At 45.2% G+C, this 22,214-nt stretch overlaps 1 protein-coding gene across 1 annotated transcript; it reads right to left on the reverse strand.

The window, feature by feature from the left end:
* Positions 1 to 6,618: 6,618 nt before the first annotated feature.
* Positions 6,619 to 19,419, reverse strand: LOC109878870 (P2Y purinoceptor 3-like). The gene is made up of 3 exons (XM_020471066.2): positions 19,175 to 19,419; positions 7,939 to 8,377; positions 6,619 to 7,736 (listed from the first exon to the last, which is right to left on the reverse strand). Exons 2-3 carry the CDS (start codon positions 8,358 to 8,360, stop codon positions 7,022 to 7,024), a joined length of 1,137 nt encoding a protein of 378 aa, XP_020326655.1. The 5' UTR covers positions 8,361 to 8,377; positions 19,175 to 19,419; the 3' UTR covers positions 6,619 to 7,021.
* Between the last annotated feature and the right edge of the window lie 2,795 nt (positions 19,420 to 22,214).

The following is a 22,214-nucleotide window of genomic DNA, read 5'->3' on the forward strand; positions in this document are numbered from 1 at the left end:
TAAGGTCTACAGGTACCTGTTGTATTCAGCATTTCACTGTAAGGTCTACAGGTACCTGTTGTATTCAGCATTTCACTGTAAGGTCTACAGGTACCTGTTGTATTCAGCATTTCACTGTAAGGTCTACAGGTACCTGTTGTATTCAACATTTCACTGTAAGGTCTACAGGTACCTGTTGTATTCGGCGCATGTGACTAATAACATTTGATTTGAATAGCAAGTTTATTACAGTGTCAACAGGCTCCTTAATTGGAGAGAACGTAGGCAGAGGTAACTATGGACATGCACGTGTATGTATAAAACAGTACAACTAATAAATTCATTTATACACAAGTAATGAATTCAAACAAATTTATAACCAAAATATAATTAAAGTTCTCTCCGTGTTATAAAAATAAGTTTAACTGTAAAAAATGATATAGTGACACAGAAACGTATCCGTTGCAACAAGAGCGTCTGGTGTCTACAATGTAGACATCTATAATGTAGTGTCATTTTGGAGTCACTTTTATTGTAAATAAGAATATAATATCTTTCTAAACACTTCTACATTAATCAGGTACATTTTTGTTTCTGAACTAATACATTATTTACCATTCATTCATATTGGGCACAAAATAATCTGAAACACAACCAAAACAAACAGAAAATGCATCCATTTTGTAGAGTCCCAAGCGTGATGTCATCATTACGTACCAGGTATATGGGACCAAATACTAAACGTTAGGACTAATTTAATCCACATTTTAAGTGAATTTGTCCCAATAATTTTGGTTCTCTAAAATGGGGAACTATGTACAAAAAGTGCTGTAATTTCGAAACGGTTCTCCCTGATATGGATTAAAATAACCTCAAATTAAAAGCTGTCAGTCTTCACTCTAACCTCCTAGTCATTGTATCATTTCAAAGTGCTGGAGAACAGAGCAATACAACAACTGCAACATTGCCAGTGTCCCAATACTTCTGGAGCTCACTGTATGTTGGCTCCTATCAGACATGTGCACACATATTAACCTTCCTTTTATCACTTCATTAAGGACCTTAAGCTAAGGCAGAGGTTAAACATACACACACGCTCAGGCACACACACACCACATTCCCGGCAGATTTGGGAACAAAAACATGAGATGTCACTCACACACACACACACACACACACACACACACACACACACACACACACACACACACACACACACACACACACACACACACACACACACACACACACACATTTGACCAAAACAAGCCAGTGTTATTGAGCAATCCAATCGTCTGCAGCTGATACACAAAGGGACATCACCAGATCTGTAAATCCAGGCCGATAGGTTTGGTTTGAGGAACTAGTTCTGTGATATTCTCTTGGAGACTTGTGTACTTACAAGGCCGTGGTTTGGGGGGGGGGGGGAATAAGAACCCCCCCCCCATTTTTTTTTTTTGTAATGGCAAAATAATAATATTGACATCATATTGACTAGTGCATTAGATCACAAAGCATCAGTGTCAATCTACATGTCAGGGACACATGCCGTCCATATAAGTGCTTATTTCAAGACATTAAATATTTGTCTCTGACATTCTCACTTTTAAAATGTCTAAATACCTATTAGATAGAAAAGGTACAGTACACACTGGGAATAGCACACCACAGCCAAAACAGATACAAGTCCATTTACAGTTTTTCTCGATTGCTTTCTCGATGCTGAGTAACCTGTACATTTGCTACATTTGGAAATTAAGCTTTTGGAAAATGGGTATTTTATTGTGCACGGACTCTTCCTTACATGTTTTGTCAGTGTGACATTTCAAAGGTCAGGTTTTTGACCAAAACAGCATATACATTAGTGTTCCCTTATCCACTAATGTACGAGGTATTTATTACAGTAGTATTCCCTTATCCACTAATGTACGAGGTATTTATTACAGTAGTATTCCCTTATCCACTAATGTACGAGGTATTTCTTACAGTAGTATTCCCTTATCCACTAATGTACGAGCTATTTATTACAGTAGTATTCCCTTATCCACTAATGTACGAGGTATTTATTACAGTAGTATTCCCTTATCCACTAATGTACGAGGTATTTATTACAGTAGTATTCCCTTATCCACTAATGTACGAGGTATTTATTACAGTAGTATTCCCTTATCCACTAATGTACGAGGTATTTATTACAGTAGTATTCCCTTATCCACTAATGTACGAGCTATTTATTACAGTAGTATTCCCTTATCCACTAATGTACGAGGTATTTATTACAGTAGTATTCCCTTATCCACTAATGTACGAGGTATTTATTACAGTAGTAATCCCTTATCCACTAATGTACGAGCTATTTATTACAGTAGTATTCCCTTATCCACTAATGTACGGGGTATTTATTACAGTAGTATTCCCTTATCCACTAATGTACGAGCTATATATTACAGTACTGTTTTGAAGTTCTCTCGAGGGTATCCTGAAAGGATTATCTGGAAAGTCAGTGCTGTGATTTTACAAAGTTCAAAATAATTATCTGAAAACCTATTCTAAACATTTTGGTAGCAGTATTTTGAATAAATCCCTCCAGTGTGTAACAAACAGTCATGTAGTCTGTTTTTGACAGTTTGTGTGCGTTGTCTGAGGGTTTGAATTGGGACCCAGAAGTTAGATGTTTGTACCGTTGGGTGTGAGTTTTTACAATTGTGTATGAAGATTTGAGAAAATGGTGAGTTGTTCCAGGAATTGTGTCTAAGCAATTGAGAAACTGTAAAAGGGATAATCCACCCCGAGAAATGAAACAGGTCAATTTCGTGAAAGCCTATGTTCAATCAGTGGATAAAAAAATGTTTCCCTCATGATTTAAATTTTAAGTGGTGAATCTGCGAAACCAGGAAATCATGTAGGAACGCGTCATAGCTACATGGTTCTCATCACTGTATATAGTGTGTTTTCTCCTTCAAGTACCATAATGCAATGTGTGTCTGTGGGAAACGTGGGAAAAAGGCAACGTCCTCTGCTCTCGCTTGGTGAGAGAGCCTCCTAAATTGATAATGTAGTTTGTTTAGGTGATTTTTAAAGCTAGCTAGCTATTTTGCATGCTGATATTGATTTGGCTATTGTGTGTAGTTACGTTTTCCTGATAGCCAGACCAGAAAGAGAGCATCGCATTGTGGGTTTTGTAGCGTAAATTGACTTGATCTGCAACAGATTTCCACAACGATTTTCAAACGTTGCTACCAACCTTGTTATAATGACAAAATGAAACGTGTTCACAAATATTGTTTTAACATATTTGTGTTATTTAAATACACCTCTGCTGTTTTCAACCAAGATCTCAGCGGTCACTGCCTCATTGCCTGCATCCGTAATGGGTCAGTGGTCAAACGATCTCCACTCATCACTGTCAAACGCTCCCTGAAACACTTCAGCGAGCAGGCCTTTCTAATCGACCTGGCCGGGGTATCCTGGAAGGATATTGATCTCATCCCGTCAGTAGAGGATGCCTGGCTATTATTTTTAAACGACTTCCTCACCATATTAAATAAGCATGCCCCATTCAAGAAATTTAGAACCAGGAACAGATATAGCCCTTGGTTCTCTCCAGACCTGACTGCCCTTAACCATCGCAAAAACATCCTATGGCGTTCTGCATTGGCATCGAACAGCCCCCGTGATATGCAATTTTTCAGGGAAGCAAGAAACCAATATACTACACAGGCAGTTAGAAAAGCCAAGGCTAGCTTTTTCAAGCAGAAATTTGCTTCCTGCAACACACACTCAAAAAAGTGCTGCCCACTGCACTGAGGATAGGAAACACTGTCACCACTGATAAATCCACTATAATTGAACATTTCAAAAAGCATTTTTCTACGGCTGGCCATGCTTTCCACCTGGCTACCCCTACCCCGGTCAACAGCCCTGCACCCCCCACAGCAACTTGCCCAAGCCTTCCCCATTTCTCCTTCTTCTGCCGAAATTGTTGCAACCCCTATTACAAGCCTGTTCAACCTCTCTTTCGTGTCATCTGGGATTCCCAAAGATTGGAAAGCAGCTGCGGTCATCCCCCTCTTCAAAGGGGGGAACTCTCTTGACCCAAACTGCTACAGACCTATATCTATCCTACCCTGCCTTTCTAAGGTCTTCGAAAGCCAAGTCAACAAACAGATTAACAACCATTTCGAATCCCACCGTACCTTCTCCACTATGCAATCTGGTTTCAGAGCTGGTCATGGGTGCACCTCAGCCACGCTCAAGGTCCTAAACGATATCTTAACCGCCATCGATAAGAAACAATACTGTGCAGCTGTATTCATTGACCTAGCCAAGAATTGACTCTGTCAATCACCACATCCTCATCGGCAGACTCGATAGCTTTGGTTTCTCAAATGATTGCCTCGCCTGGTTCACCAACTACTTCTCTGATAGAGTTCAGTGTGTCAAATCGGAGGGTCTGTTGTCCGGGCCCCTGGCAGTCTCTATGGGGGTGCCACAGGGTTCAATTCTTGGACTGACTCTCTTCTCTGTATACATCAATGATGTCGCTCTTGCTGCTGGTGAGTCTCTGATCCACTTCTACGCAGACGACACCATTCTGTATACTTCTGGCCCTTCTTTGGACACTGTGTTAACAACCCTCCAGACGAGCTTCAATGCCTCCTTCTGTGGCCTCCAATTGCTCTTAAATACAAGTAAAACTAAATGCATGCTCTTCAACCGATCGCTACCTGCACCTACCCGCCCGTCCAACATCACTACTCTGGACGGTTCTGACTTAGAATAGGTGGACAACTACAAATACCTAGGTGTCTGGTTAGACTGTAAACTCTCCTTCCAGACTCACATCAAACATTTGCAATCCAAAGTTAAATCTAGAATTGGCTTCCTATGTTGCAACAAAGCATCCTTCACTCATGCTGCCAAACATACCCTTGTAAAACTGACCATCCTACCGATCCTCAACTTTGGCGATGTCATTTACAAAATAGCCTCCAATACCCTACTCAATAAATTGGATGCAGTCTATCACAGTGCCATCCGTTTTGTCTCCAAAGCCCCATATACTACCCACCATTGCGACCTGTACGCTCTCGTTGGTTGGCCCTCGCTTCATACTTGTCGCCAAACCCACTGGCACCAGGTCATCTACAAGACCCTGCTAGGTAAAGTCCCCCCTTATCTCAGCTCGCTGGTCACCATAGCAGCACCCACCTGTAGCACACGCTCCAGCAGGTATATCTCTCTGGTCACCCCCAAAACCAATTCTTCCTTTGGCCGCCTCTCCTTCCAGTTCTCTGCTGCCAATGACTGGAACAAACTACAAAAATCTCTGAAACTGGAAACACTTATCTCCCTCACTAGCTTTAAGCACCAGCTGTCAGAGCAGCTCACAGATTACTGCACCTGTACATAGCCCATCTATAACTTACTACCTTTTCCTCCCTTATCTCACCTCATTTGCTCACATTGTACATAGACTTTTATTTCTAACGTATTATTGACTGTATGTTTGTTTGTCTCCATGTGTAACTCTGTGTTGTTGTTTGTGTCGAAATGCTTTGCTTTATCTTGGTCAGGTCACTATTGTAAATGAGAACGTGTTCTCAACTTGCCTACCTGGTTAAATAAAGGTGTTCTCAACTTGCCTACCTGGTTAAATAAAGGTGTTCTCAACTAGCCTACCTGGTTAAATAAAGGTGTTCTCAACTAGCCTACCTGGTTAAATAAAGGTGTTCTCAACTTGCCTACCTGGTTAAATAAAGGTGTTCTCAACTAGCCTACCTGGTTAAATAAAGGTGTTCTCAACTTGCCTACCTGGTTAAATAAAGGTGTTCTCAACTAGCCTACCTGGTTAAATAAAGGTGTTCTCAACTTGCCTACCTGGTTAAATAAAGGTGTTCTCAACTTGCCTACCTGGTTTAATAAAGGTGTTATCAACTAGCCTACCTGGTTAAATAAAGGTGTTCTCAACTAGCCTACCTGGTTAAATAAAGGTGTTCTCAACTTGCCTACCTGGTTTAATAAAGGTGTTATCAACTAGCCTACCTGGTTTAATAAAGGTGTTATCAACTAGCCTACCTGGTTAAATAAAGGTGTTCTCAACTAGCCTACCTGGTTAAATAAAGGTGTTCTCAACTAGCCTACCTGGTTAAATAAAGGTGTTCTCAACTAGCCTACCTGGTTAAATAAAGGTGTTCTCAACTAGCCTACCTGGTTAAATAAAGGTGTTCTCAACTAGCCTACCTGGTTAAATAAAGGTGTTCTCAACTTGCCTACCTGGTTAAATAAAGGTGTTCTCAACTAGCCTACCTGGTTTAATAAAGGTGTTATCAACTAGCCTACCTGGTTAAATAAAGGTGTTCTCAACTAGCCTACCTGGTTTAATAAAGGTGTTATCAACTAGCCTACCTGGTTAAATAAAGATGAAATAAACAATACATTAAAACATGTAACACGGTTGATAACTGGAATTAGTGGTTTGGGGTGGATTATCCCGCTAAGGCATCCTTTGCTACCATGCTGTGTTGTCATGTGTTGCTGCTATGCTATGTTGTCTTAGGTCTCTCTTTAAATAGTGTTGTGTTGTCTCTCTTGTCATTTTATTTTTAATCCCAAGCCCCGTCCCCGCAGGAGGCCGTTTGCCTTTGGATAGGCTTGTAAATAGGAATTTGTTCTTAACTGACTTGCCTAGTTAAATAAAGGTTAAATAAAAAATAAATAAGGCCATGTGATGTGTAGGTAATACACGCCACCTAGTGGCTCATATAGAAAACAACTAGCAGTGTGCATGGACATACAGGATGCATTATATAATACTATGGCAACCAAAAGCAGTGTTATGGCTGACTACTTCATGCATTTTAGTATACAGTCACAAGCAGACACACTGACTTGTGGCCATGCTGGCAGAGCAGAAGTCAATGAGGGTTCTGGATCGGTTCTAGCTACCCAGAACCCATGTATCTAGGTGTAACACAACTGTGGACTATGGTTGTTTTACATACTCCTTGGTTCCTTTGTCTCAAAGCGAGTTAACCCTTGATTAAACATGGGATCTAAATAATCTAGGGGTTTTCACTTCCTCACACCTTGGTTCCCTGTCTCTGAGAGTGGTGATCTTGGTGATCAGTATTCTGGTGCTCCTGCGGAACCGTGGCTGTGTGAAGTAGAACAGTATAGGATCTAGAACACTGTTCATGCTGGCGAACGGCCTGGTGCACTTGTAGATCACTGAGAACAGGTTCCGTGTCGCACACGGAGCACCTGGTAAGGTTCGTACCAACAGGTACATGGTCTTAGTAAGGTGGAACGGCAGGAAGCTCACAGCGAACACCGTCACCACGATGACTATCATCTTCACCGCCTTGTCCCGTTTCTCCATTGAGGCTGCCATGGTAGCGCCCTGATAGGATGGCGGGTGGCAGAGGAGGCGACCCATGCGACAGTAGCATGCCACCACGCCCATAAAAGGCAACAGGAAGCCCAGGCAGGTCAGAGCCATCCCATAGGGGTAGTAGTCAGCCGAATGCTCCGGTCGACTCAGGTCGTAACAGACGGTGCGGTTGCGTTGTGTTCCTGTGGAGGCATAGTGGAACGTGGGGGCACAGAGGAGGGCGACCACCAGCCACACACCCCCACAGACCACCCGTGCCAGCCTGCGACCCCCCTGCTTGTGCCAGCCGGCCATAGGGTGGCAGATGCCCACGTAGCGCTGGAGGCTGATACAGGTCAGGAACAGGATACTGCCATGCAGGTTACTGTGGGAACAATAAATAACATCAATGATGTTATAATGACAGGGGTTTCTCTCTACAATCCACTCAAATATCTGTCCACAGAAAGGTAACATTCAGTATATGACTGATTATTCCCTGTAGGACTAAGTATATGAGTTTGAGTATTTTAAGTAATCTATAGAACTATGACATGAATATCTCAGTTAATGAGTAGCTATGCTACCTGTAGAACTGAAAGCGGACCAGTTTGCAGGCCAGCTCTCCAAAGGGCCAGTAGTCATGACTGGCGTAGTTGTAGATGAGCAGAGGTAGTGACATCACATACAGGAAGTCAGCCGTGGCCAGATTGAGCATGTAGACGTTGCTCCGGGTCAGGTTGGGTCGTGACCTCCAGATCTTCAAGATGACCGCCCCATTCAGAGGCAGACCAATCAGGAAGACCACACTGTAGACGGCAGGAAGTAGGAAGCGTTTAAAATCCTCCTTATAGGTGCAGACTGGCCATGTGACATTGTTATCGCCCATGGCGATGAGGTATTCCTCCAAGTGGGGTTCTGTGTAATGTCCAGAGGAGGAACCTTCTGCTGTGAACATTCCAATGAGGAAAGGTTCCGTAGAGAACACTTCTAGAGAGGATATCGACATGGCAACAGCTTCACATTCTGAAACAGAAGAGAGGCCAGGATGAATCACATCAAAGTTGATAACCATGTAGTGCTGAGTGATTAATCGAAATGTTGTACTTTTTTGGTTATTAAACAACTAATTGACTGACATCGGTTCAATTACTTGAATTCCATGTATTTTTTTGTTTTTGTGTGACACCAACGCTCTAGAGAGAAATCAAATAATTCAAGAGAGAAATCAAGTCAAGAACTATGTGGGACGCTGGGCTAAAGGGAGTTGTAGTTTTCATTCTTGTTCAGTGCAGAAATGTGGTAAATAACTACAATGACCATAATCCATTGCACCTGTTCTTTCTGGGTCGGACAGAGATGGATACATTTTTACACTTGCTACACACAGACCCAGGGGCATTATACACCCTGGAAATCTGAGAGGGTACAAAGTACGTGAGGATGGCTGGGGGTGGGTGGCTAGGCTCCCTGTCCGTAAGTAGGAGAATTTCGCATTTTCAAACACCTGAAACACCCCTTTCCTGCAAGCTAGAGCCGTAATCATTATGCTTAGCTAATTATATGTAAAAATACATTTTATTTAAGCATACCTCTTGAGCTGTCTGTATCCTCCTGACTGGTGGTTATTTTGTTAAAGAAACATAATATGTGAGAATGCTGTTCATTGACTACAGCTCAGCGTTCAACACCATAGTGCCCTCAAAGCTCATCACTAAGCTAAGGACCCAGGGACTAAACACCTCCCTCTGCAACTGGATCCTGGACTTCCTGACGGGCCGCCCCCAGGTGGTGAGTGTAGGTAGAAACACATCTGCCACGCTGATCCTCAACACTGGAGCCCCCCAGGGGTGTGTGCTTATTCCCCTCCTGTATTCCCTGTTCACCCACGACTGCGTGGCCAGGCACAACTCCAACACCATCATTAAGTTTGCTGACTACACAACGGTGATAGGCCTGATCACCGACAATGATGAGACAGCCTATAGGAAGGAGGTCAGAGACCTGGCAGTGTGGTGCCAGACAACAACCTCTACCTCAACGTGAGCAAGACAATGGAGATGATTGTGGACTACAGGAAAAGGAGGGCCAAACACACCCCCATTCACATTGAGGGGGCTGTAGTGGAGCGGGTTGAGAGCTTCAAGTTCCTTGGTGTCCACATCACCAACAAACTATCATGGTCCAACGTGACCGCTCGGCACTCGACCGCAAGGTGCTACAGAGGGTAGTGCGTACGGCCCAGTATAGCACTGGTGCCAAGCTTCCTGCCTTCCAAGACTTTGATACCAGGTGGTGTCAGAGGAAGGCCCTAAAAATTGTCAGACTCCAGCCACCCAAGTCATAGACTGTTCTCTCTGCTACCGCACGGAAAGCGGTGCCAAGTCTAGGTCCAAAAGGCTTCTTAACAGCTTCTACCCCCAAGCCATAAGACTGATGAACAGTTAATGAAATGTCTACCCGGACTATTTACATTGACCCCCTTTCTTATGCTGTTGTTACTCACTGCTTATTATCTATGCAGAGTCACTTTACCCCTTTACCTACATGTACACATGACCTAAATGACCTGGACTAACCCGTACCCCCACACATTGACTCGGTACCCCCTGTATATAGCCTCGTTGTTGTTATTTTATTGTGTTATTTTTTTTCAATAAACAAAAAAGGAGTATATATTTAGGCTTTTCTTGCTATGCATTGTTGGTTAAGGGCTTGTAAGTAAGCATTTTTAATGTAAGATCTCGGTACGTGACAAATACAAATTGATTTGATAATATGCTTCTCTGCATCTCTGCTAAAATCTGTGTAAGATTGAAAGGAATGTGAGTCTTAATCAGAACATTTAGTAAATGTTTGAATATTTTTTTAACTGAACAGACCTCAAAAAGCACTGATAGCTCAGCACCTCAACCCCGCTCAGCACCTCAACCCCGCTCAGCACTACAACCCCGCTCAGCACCTCAACCCCGCTCAGCACTACAACCCCGCTCAGCACTACAACCCCGCTCAGCACCTCAACCCCGCTCAGCACCTCAACCCCGCTCAGCACCTCAACCCCGCTCAGCACCTCAACCCCGCTCAGCACCTCAACCCCGCTCAGCACTACAACCCCGCTCAGCACCTCAACCCCGCTCAGCACTACAACCCCGCTCAGCACTACAACCCCGCTCAGCACCTCAACCCCGCTCAGCACCTCAACCCCGCTCAGCACCTCAACCCCGCTCAGCACTACAACCCCGCTCAGCACCTCAACCCCGCTCAGCACCTCAACCCCGCTCAGCACCACAACCCCGCTCAGCACCACAACCCCGCTCAGCACCTCAACCCCGCTCAGCACTACAACCCCGCTCAGCACTACAACCCCGCTCAGCACCTCAACCCCGCTCAGCACTACAACCCCGCTCAGCACCTCAACCCCGCTCAGCACTACAACCCCGCTCAGCACCTCAACCCCGCTCAGCACCTCAACCCCGCTCAGCACCTCAACCCCGCTCAGCACCTCAACCCCGCTCAGCACCTCAACCCCGCTCAGCACCTCAACCCCGCTCAGCACTACAACCCCGCTCAGCACTACAACCCCGCTCAGCACTACAACCCCGCTCAGCACTACAACCCCGCTCAGCACCCCAACCCCGCTCAGCACCACAACCCCGCTCAGCACTACAACCCCGCTCAGCACTACAACCCCGCTCAGCACTACAACCCCGCTCAGCACTACAACCCCGCTCAGCACTACAACCCCCGCTCAGCACCTCAACCCCGCTCAGCACCTCAACCCCGCTCAGCACTACAACCCCGCTCAGCACTACAACCCCGCTCAGCACTACAACCCCGCTCAGCACTACAACCCCGCTCAGCACTACAACCCCGCTCAGCACCCCAACCCCGCTCAGCACCACAACCCCGCTCAGCACTACAACCCCGCTCAGCACTACAACCCCGCTCAGCACTACAACCCCGCTCAGCACTACAACCCCGCTCAGCACTACAACCCCGCTCAGCACTACAACCCCGCTCAGCACCACAACCCCGCTCAGCACCTCAACCCCGCTCAGCACCTCAACCCCGCTCAGCACTACAACCCCGCTCAGCACTACACCCCGCTCAGCACTACAACCCCGCTCAGCACTACAACCCCGCTCAGCACTACAACCCCGCTCAGCACTACAACCCCAACCCCGCTCAGCACTACAACCCCGCTCCAGCACCACAACCCCGCTCAGCACTACAACCCCGCTCAGCACCTCAACCCCGCTCAGCACTACAAACCCCGCTCAGCACCACAACCCCGCTCAGCACCTCAACCCCGCTCAGCACTACAACCCCGCTCAGCACTACAACCCCGCTCAGCACTACAACCCCGCTCAGCACCTCAACCCCGCTCAGCACTACAACCCCGCTCAGCACCTCAACCCCGCTCAGCACTACAACCCCGCTCAGCACTACAACCCCGCTCAGCACCTCAACCCCGCTCAGCACTACAACCCCGCTCAGCACTACAACCCGCTCAGCACTACAACCCCGCTCAGCACCACAACCCCGCTCAGCACCTCAACCCCGCTCAGCACCTCAACCCCGCTCAGCACTACAACCCCGCTCAGCACCTCAACCCCGCTCAGCACCTCAACCCCGCTCAGCACCACAACCCCGCTCAGCACCTCAACCCCGCTCAGCACTACAACCCCGCTCAGCACCACAACCCCGCTCAGCACCTCAACCCCGCTCAGCACCTCAACCCCGCTCAGCACTACAACCCCGCTCAGCACTACAACCCCAACCCCGCTCAGCACTACAACCCCGCTCAGCACTACAACCCCGCTCAGCACTACAACCCCGCTCAGCACTACAACCCCAACCCCGCTCAGCACTACAACCCCGCTCAGCACTACAACCCCGCTCAGCACTACAACCCCGCTCAGCACTACAACCCCGCTCAGCACTACAACCCCGCTCAGCACTACAACCCCGCTCAGCCACCACAACCCCGCTCAGCACTACAACCCCCCTCAGCACTACAACCCCGCTCAGCACTACAACCCCGCTCAGCACTACAACCCCGCTCAGCACTACAACCCCGCTCAGCACTACAACCCCGCTCAGCACCACAACCCCGCTCAGCACCACAACCCCGCTCAGCACTACAACCCGCTCAGCACTACAACCCCGCTCAGCACTACAACCCCGCTCAGCACTACAACCCCGCTCAGCACTACAACCCCGCCTCAGCACTACAACCCCGCTCAGCACTACAACCCCGCTCAGCACTACAACCCCGCTCAGCACTACAACCCCGCTCAGCACTACAACCCCGCTCACCACTACAACCCCGCTCAGCACTACAACCCCGCTCAGCACTACAACCCCGCTCAGCACTACAACCCCGCTCAGCACTACAACCCCGCTCAGCACTACAACCCCGCTCAGCACTACAACCCCGCTCAGCACTACAACCCCGCTCAGCACTACAACCCCGCTCAGCACTACAACCCCGCTCAGCACTACAACCCCGCTCAGCACTACAACCCCGCTCAGCACTATTTCCCCCTCTTCTGAAGACTGTCCTCTTCATCTCAGTCTACCAGTACTCTCCACCAGGTGAGGTAGGAGAATATGGTGTTTTTATAGTAACTCACTTGGTTTAACTATCTCTAAATTCTGTCTGTGTGCTACGGGACCATCCATGCGTACAAAATGCATGCATGTCTGTGAGTCGCTTTGTATAAAGTGTCTGCTAAATTGTATGTATATATTAGTGTACTGGTCCAAACCTGAGGACCAAACGCAGCCAAAAGTACAGTATTTTAGCAGTGGGAATGCCTGTCTCTCTGTCAGCCCCCTACTACCCACTACCCACTGTATCATCATTATCAATCTCTTATACACTCTTCATCGTCATCATCATCATCAGTTTCTAATCCTAGCTCCTTCATCATCAATCTCTTATCCTAGCCCCTTAATCATCAACATCAGTCTCTTATCCTCTTCATCATCATCATCATCCAGTCTCTTATCCTATCCCCTTCATCATCAACATCAATCTCTTATCCTAGCTCCTTCATCATCAACATCAGTCTCTTATCCTAGCCCCTTCATCATCAACATCAGTCTCTTATCCTAGCCCCTTCATCATCAACATCAGTCTCTTATCCTCTTCATCATCAACATCAGTCTCTTATCATAGCCCTTCATCATCAGTCTCTTATCCTAGCCCCTTCATCATCAATCTCTTATCCTAGCCCCTTCATCATCAATCTCTTATCCTAGCCCCTTAATCATCATCAATCTCTTATCCTAGCCCCTTCATCATCATCAATCTCTTATCCTAGCCCCTTAATCATCAATCTCTTATCCTAGCCCCTTAATCATGAATCTCTTATCCTAGCCCCTTAATCATCAATCTCTTATCCTAGCCCCTTAATCAACAATCTCTTATCCTAGTCCCTTCATCATCAATCTCTTATCCTAGGTCCTTCATCATCAACATCATGATCATAATTATCCGTCACGTCTCGCCGTTCAAACCACACGTCGGAGAGTATTAGATCGCTAGAGCTGACTTCCAAAGCCAATCTCCAACACATACTAGCGCTCTTTTGTCTGAACAGTGACGCATGGTTTCACAACACTTCATACCAGGAATGACTAAGTGAAGGGGAAGGTAAGGGAGTGCCAATATGCCATATCACTGTGTGTTTGTGTGTGTAAGATGGCTGAAGTACCCGTTTCCTGGCAGCTGATTAACCTCCACCCCCCTTTCTCTTCCTCCATCTCTCTCTCCCCCATCTCTCTCTTCCCCCATCTCTCTTCTCCCCCCTCTCTCTTTCTCTCCACACCATTCTCTCTCCTCCATCTCTCTCTCCCCCATCTCTCTCTCCCCCCTCTCTCTTTCTCTCCACACCATTCTCTCTCCCTCACACTCTGTGAATGTGTGTGATGTGTGTGTCATCACCAGCACCCTAAAGGGCTGCCATGGCCTTTAGGTGAAGTGTTTACACAAAGCCTCTCATTTTAATGGAAACATCCCTGGTGTGAGCATTTGTAATAAAAAGCTCCATCATTTCCCAGCTAATGTGTGTTTCAGTGACTTCTCCTTCCAGCTCTCTTTTCACAGTCCCCAGGTCCAGAGCAAATTCAAGGAAACGTACAGCATTATACAGAGCCGTGCCTGGAGCTCGTTTACATATTATATAGTGCAAGTGGACAGAAAACCTGGTTTCAAAAAACAAATAAAGCAACACCTCACGGCACAACGCCTCTCCCCCATGTGACCTACTTGTTGGGTGTATGGACTGACATGTGACCTACTTGTTGTGTGTATGTACTGACATGTGACCTACTTGTTGTGTATATGGACTGACATGTGACCTACTTGTTGTGTGTATGGACTGACATGTGACCTACTGGTTGTGTGTATGGACTGACATGTGACCTACTTGTTGTGTGTATGGACTGACATGTGACCTACTGGTTGTGTGTATGGACTGACATGTGACCTACTTGTTGTGTGTATGGACTGACATGTGACCTACTTGTTGTGTGTATGGACTGACATGTGACCTACTTGTTGTGTGTATGGACTGACATGTGACCTACTTGTTGTGTGTATGGACTGACATGTGACCTACTTGTTGTGTGTATGGACTGACATGTGACCTACTTGTTGTGTGTATGGACTGACATGTGACCTACTTGTTGTGTGTATGGACTGACATGTGACCTACTTGTTGTGTGTATGGACTGACATGTGACCTACTTGTTGTGTGTATGGACTGACATGTGACCTACTTGTTGTGTATATGGACTGACATGTGACCTACTTGTTGTGTGTATGGACTGACATGTGACCTACTGGTTGTGTGTATGGACTGACATGTGACCTACTTGTTGTGTGTATGGACTGACATGTGACCTACTTGTTGTGTGTATGGACTGACATGTGACCTACTGGTTGTGTGTATGGACTGACATGTGACCTACTTGTTGTGTGTATGGACTGACATGTGACCTACTTGTTGTGTGTATGGACTGACATGTATGTGGAGCTGATAGATGCACACACACTGTACACACACACACTGTACACACACACACTGTACACACACACACTGCACACACACACACTGTACACACACACACTGCACAAACACACACTGTACACACACACACTGTACACACACACTGCACACACACACACACTGTACACACACACACTGTACACACACACACTGCACACACACACACTGTACACACACACACTGTACACACACACACTGTACACACACACACACTGTAAAGTATTTTGCCTGTAATGTATTTCTCGTTATGTGTCAGACCCTGTAAGACAAGCTGTCGCCAAGCTAATGGGGATCCTAATCAATCAAGTTTAAGCCTTAGCGCCACATTTTTAAGGTAAGGGCAAAGTTCAGGTGTTAACCTCAAATTCTTAAGGTTAGTCATTAACTCTGAAAGGGTAAAGTAAGGATCAATGTTTGGGACAAGCTTACTTTTTTTTTTTTTACTTTTAAAAAACGTTCTATTGCTGGATTCAAAGTTGCAACCTTTGGAAGGTTTACGCCCTAGCAACACCCAAACGCCCTAGCAACACCCAAACGCCCTAGCAACACCCAAACGCCCTAGCAACACCCAAACGCCCTAGCAACACCCAAACGCCCTAGCAACACCCAAACGCCCTAGCAACACCCAAACTCCCTAGCAACACCCAAACGCCCTAGCAACACCCAAACGCCCTAGCAACACCCAAACTCCCTAGCAACACCCAAACGCCCTAGCAACACCCAAATGCCCTAGCAACACCCAAACGACCTAGCAACACCCAAACCTACTTGAAGGTAACAGCACACACCGTTGCCCCTAGTGGCCGGTTTTCACATCATCTACCGACATCCTCAGAGATGAATGGACATCGAATACTGACTTGTATCCCAGTTGACCTGGCTGGAATTCTCAGCAATCAGAGACAGGTGCAAACTCACATACAGTAGTAGCTGACACACACACACACAGCTGGGCAATGAGGGAGAGTTCTTCACATCACGTGTGTGTGTGTGTGTGTGCATGCCAAGATTACATGCTATCGCACAGGCAGTGTAACACACCTATTTATAAACCACATGATCACATGACCCGAACCAGACACATCAGATAGAGCAGGCTAATGATATCATGTTGAACTTTCTCATGCACAGTGATTATATACACACACACACACACATCCCTTCCTTCCAGTCAAGTTTCATTACCATCTCTCAACCACGGTCATTAGATTGTAGGAGAGAAAGCAGAGCCTGTTGAATTGAATGACACACACACACACACACACACTTGACATTTAAAGCCAAGGCCATATCTCATTCAATTAATTGAAATGATCAAATCACTCTGGAGACAGACATTGCAGCAATAGAAACATACCCCATCAATCAATCTCAAGACAGTCAAGGTATAACTCTAAAATATACATGTGACATATGGGAAAAGTGGAAGATGCCAGGGTTTATTTTGAACCCAAATCTGACCCTCACCTAACCCAGCGGGGACAAGATAACACGTCGTTTCCAGATGTCTGTATGCTACAGTGGGTCAATTTTACAACACCAAACATTATCCACCATTACAGATCAGTTTTCAGAGCTGGCTTCTCCCCCTAGGGTGACACAGTTAGGGAACAGTTAGGAGAACGTGGAGTAACTGGAAAGAGGCTAAATGCAGATTTGATGCAGACGGAGGCAGTACTTTGCCTGAGTGTCCTGGGACACAGGTCTGCTCTGCTAAGTGCAGCATCAAGCTATAATGACTATCTGATGTTATGATGAGTAGACCAGCTTATTCAGCATGTAGGTCAATATCAATTCTTCAAACAACTTATTTTTGTCTCCGAAACCTTCAGTCTTACAGCTACGGATATTCAGTTACACCCAAAAGGAGATCCTACAGTGGCATTTAGGCACTTAAAAAAGACCCACTCTAATGCTTTGTTAAAGGGTTTGTATAGATACCTCTGTCACCGAGAAAGAAGTTGTCATGGTTTTGCAAGGCGAGGACGAAGAAAATGTGCAGCTGTTGAAATGGCTGTCGGTAAACTACACAGACATGAAGGACAGTTCACAGCTGTTGAAATGGACGTCTGTAAACTACAGAGACATGAAGGACAGTTCACAGCTGTTGAAATGGACGTCTGGAAACTACAGAGACATGAAGGACAGTTCACAGCTGTTGAAATGGACGTCTGTAAACTACAGAGACATGAAGGACAGTTCACAGCTGTTGAAAGGGCCGTCAGGTAAACTACAGAGACATGCAGGACAGTTTACCCTGGACAGTAAGAGACCATGTTAATTAATTGTATTTATATTCATCACCAGGTCTCAAAGCATTTAATCTGTAGGTGAGGAACTCTCCAGATCCACCATCTGTAGGTGACGAACTCTCCAGATCCACCATCTGTAGCAATGGCACCAACCTGTATAGTCTGTCCATCCCTGACTTAACGTTAACCCTATCAGACCAGGAGAGGAGACAGTTAACATAGAATACACACTGCTTCTCAATCTCCCTCCATCCTCTATGTCAACTATATCTGTGCCAGTGGACCCAGAGAAAACACCCACAGGACCCTGACGAATGTCTGGTGTGGTCCGACCCAACAGGACCTTTACTGCTGTGGTCCAACCCAAAAGGACCTTTACTGCTGTGGTCACTATACACATATTGTGCTTTCCATCACAAAAGATACACACACAGGTACACACACAGACACACTATTTTGCTGCAGTGAGGTGTGAAGTGATGTTATAGAGAACACTGTAATAACAATAGCAGCAACTGTATATCATTCATCAGCCATGTGTTTTATTCATAATTAAGTGTTTCTCCTAGGATTTATTTCAGCAGCGGTGGCAGAGTTAGCAGGGATCCCCGACAAATGTCACTTCTAAATGCATATAGGGGGAATGGGAAACACTGAGTAGCCTAAACATGTCTCAGACAGAAGTTAGAGCTAGGGTGCTGGGGAGGACAGGCTCCTGGTAATGGCTGGAGGGAATTAGTGGATTGGTATCAAATACATGTGTTTGATGCCATTGCATTCGCGCCATTTGAGCCGTCCTCCACTCAGCAGCCTCCACTGAGCTAGAGGTATGGAGAACTGTAAAACTGACTGTTAAAACTGTGTTTATCTTGAGTGGGTTCTATACTCCATATGCACGACATAGTCCTTACGGTTCCTAATGAAATATTATTGAATCTCAAACACAGTGTGTTTGTGAGAAAAGATCAGCTCTTGGGTTGGCTTCATCAATGTGCTGCTCTAAAGTGCACCACCAAAACAGTATTTACTGGTTATCACAATTACAACAATAGGAGTACAAATTCCCCACCATTCATCATGATACACTGAAGGTTAGGAATAATAGGCTACTTCATGTTGTTGACAGGTTTAGACAGGTTAAAATAGCTGTGGTTTAAAGGAGGAATCAAACAGTAACATCGGAGACAGGTATGACAGCTGACGAGGCAGCTATAAATTATATTCTTCAAGAATCAATGGGTATATATCTTTAATTTAAAAGTAAAAAAAATTATGTAATCTACTACCTACGCATCGTAGAATTCCCCTTTAAGGTATTTAACTAATACTATGCACCCTGCGCATTTAATTCGGAGGGCCATTGCCAAAATGATTATATATTCCATGGAAACATGTCCCAGACTACTATGGTATAATGACTATACACTGTGCCAATGAGGTTGTTTCGAGTCGTCTGCATATAAAGTACAATTATAAAACTGTTTTTTTTTTACCTCTGTGGCTGCGACAAAATACTGACTTTCTCTGCTCCTGTAAACAAGTGGGAGATCCAAACCTGCCTCGTGTTTTACCAGGCAGTCGCCTAGTAAGTAGCCCAAACAAATGAGTACTTTAGTGAGAAAAATCAGTAAACCAATCAATGGAGATCCTTCATAAAGTCCAACTGATTTGGATATGTTTTTTGGAGCACCAGAGCGCATGATATCAAAGATATTGGGCGGATTCGATTATGCTGAGCTGCGGGGCAGCGGGTTATGGCCGGTGACGTGAACTGGCAAAAGGGAGGAGCGCCCACCTCAAATCGAACAGCCTAAACTGCGCTACTTGGTCATGTTGTCAACAAGGCAGCATGGTGCATTTTCCAGAAATATATAACATTTCTTTTCCATAAAATATATGTTTTAATTTTCAAGCGAGTTTTTATTGGAAAGGCAGATAAAGCGTTTTTTTTCTTCATATATATTTTTTTTAAATCAAAAACAATCATTACTCCACGTGCTAATTAGGTTGACTGGTGAGCTTAATGTGGTCATTACAAAGTGGTTTCAGACTCCTGCAATAAGAGCTTTGACGCTAATATGTGTATAAACTCTTTAGTTGTGTTCTGTTAGTGTCACTGGGTAGAGACTGATACCCCATTCCATGGGTGCACACTAGAGGAGTGCAGGTCAGCTGTTTGTTCACCTGCATCTGCCCGCAATTGCTAATCGACAGTGATAAAGTGAAAATCTGAGGCCGGCACCCAGCCCTAACCTGCATATTAACATGTGCTATAGGCTACAGTCAAAGACTGCAGGAAGATGTTTTGACAGGCGGTGCAGGATTTTTGTTGCTGCCTGATTTAGTTATGTTTCTGCTTATCATTTCTGACATTTTGGTAGGCTATTTGTTAGTCAATTTATCTATAATTAGATACCTGCAGCTTCTCTTCTGTCATTATATGTTGATGTAGCAGACTAAATGAACCCTTGCTCAACAAAATAATGCAATAGATCGATAGAATGAATGCTTCAATTTAGTTGACATCAAATTAAATCAAATTGTATTTCAAGGCCTACCTTCAAACACAGTGCCTCTTTGCTTGACATCATTGGAAAATCAAAAGAAATCAGACAAGACCTCCACAAGTCTGGTTCACCCTTGGGAGCAATTTCCAAACGCCTGAAGGTACCACGTTCATCTGTACAAACAATAGTACGCAAGCATAAATACCATGGGACCACGCAGCCATCATACCGCTCAGGAAGGAGACGCTTTCTGTCTCCTAGAGATGAACGTACTTTGGTGCAAAAAGTGCAAATCAATCCCAGATCAACAGGAAAAGGACCTTGTGAAGATGCTGGAGGAAACAGGTACAAAAGTATCTATATCCACCATAAAATGAGTCCTATATCGACAAAACCTGAAAGGCCACTCAGCAAGGAAGAAGCCACTGCTCCAAAACCGCCATAAAAAAGCCAGACTACGGTTTGCGACTGCACATGGGGACAAAGATCTTGTTTTTTTGAGAAATGTCCTCTGGTCTGATGAAGCAAAAATAGAACGGTTTGGCCATAATGACCATCGTTATGTTTTGAAGAAAAGGGGGAGGCTTGCAAGCCGAAGAACACCATCCCAACCGTGAAGCATGGGGGTGACAGCATCATGTTGTGTGAGTGCTTTGCTGCAGGAGAGACTGGTGCACTTCACAAAATAGATGGCATCATGAGGCAAGAAAATGATGTGGATATATTGAAGCAACATCTCAAGACATCGGTCAGGAAGGTAAAGCTTGGTTGCAAATTTGTCTTCCAAATGGACAATGACCCCAAGCATACTTCCAAAGTTGTGGCAAAATGGCTTAAGGACAACAAAGTCAAGGTATTGGAGTGGCCATCACAAAGCCCTGACCTCAATCCTATAGAAAATGTGTGGGCAGAATTGAAAAAGCGTGTGCGAGCAAGGAGGCCCACAAACCTGACTCAGTTACACCAGCTCTGTCAGGAGGAATGGGCCAAGATTCACCCAATTTATTGTGGGAAGCTGGTGGAAGGCTACCCGAAAAGTTTGACTCAAGTTAAACAATTTAAAGGCAATGCTACCAAATGCTAATTGAGTGTATGTAAACTTCTGACCCACTGGGAATGTGATGAAAGAAATAAAAGCTCAAATAAATCATTCTGTTTACATGACATTTCACATTCTTAAAATAAAGTGGTGATCCTAACTGACCTAAGACAGGGCATTTTTACTAGGATTAAATGTCAGGAATTGTGAAAAACTGAGTTTACATGTATTTGGCTACGGTGTATGTAAACTTCCCACTTCAGCTGTATGTAGGCACAGTCACTGTGGGGATGATGAAGCCAGTGACCGAGGTGGTGTACTCCTCAATGCCATCGGAAGAATCCCGGAACATATTCCAGTCTGTGCTAGCAAAACAGTCCTGTAGTTTAGCATCTGCTTCATCTGACTCACTTTTTTATTGACCTGGTGCTTCCTGCTTCAAAGTGTTTTCTGTCATCTTCTTACACGACGTTTAGGGGCTGGGGAGAAAATGCAATTACTGTTTATTGTCGAATAATTCATTATTGTATTTTTTTTGTAAGTGATATAAAAACATTCCGACCTTGTTAAGCTAAATCTAGTCCAAATATGAATTCATTCCACTATTTGTATCTGTTAGGATCAGTTTCAATGCATAACTTTTATTTTAAAGGCCAACAGCGTTCTGCCCATATAAGTCCTGGGAAATGTCATGCTAATCACATTAGCACATGTTAGCTCAATTGTCCCGCGGGGGGGGGGGGGGGGGGGGGGGGGGGGGGGGGGGGGGGGGGCAGATCCTGTAGAGGTTTTATAATGAATGTACTAACTGTGTGTCACTTTGGATAAGAGCGTCTGCCAAGTGGCTAAAATGTAAATGTAAAAAGTTACATTACAGATACCATAACCTTTAACACATTACCTGACCAAGTCATAACTAGCCCTTATCCATGACATTACAACAGCTCATTGTCATGACAATTTATCATGGTGGAGTGGGTATTGTTG

Source organism: Oncorhynchus kisutch, linkage group LG15 (genome assembly GCF_002021735.2).
Source record: "Oncorhynchus kisutch isolate 150728-3 linkage group LG15, Okis_V2, whole genome shotgun sequence".
Lineage (NCBI taxonomy): Eukaryota > Metazoa > Chordata > Actinopteri > Salmoniformes > Salmonidae > Oncorhynchus > Oncorhynchus kisutch.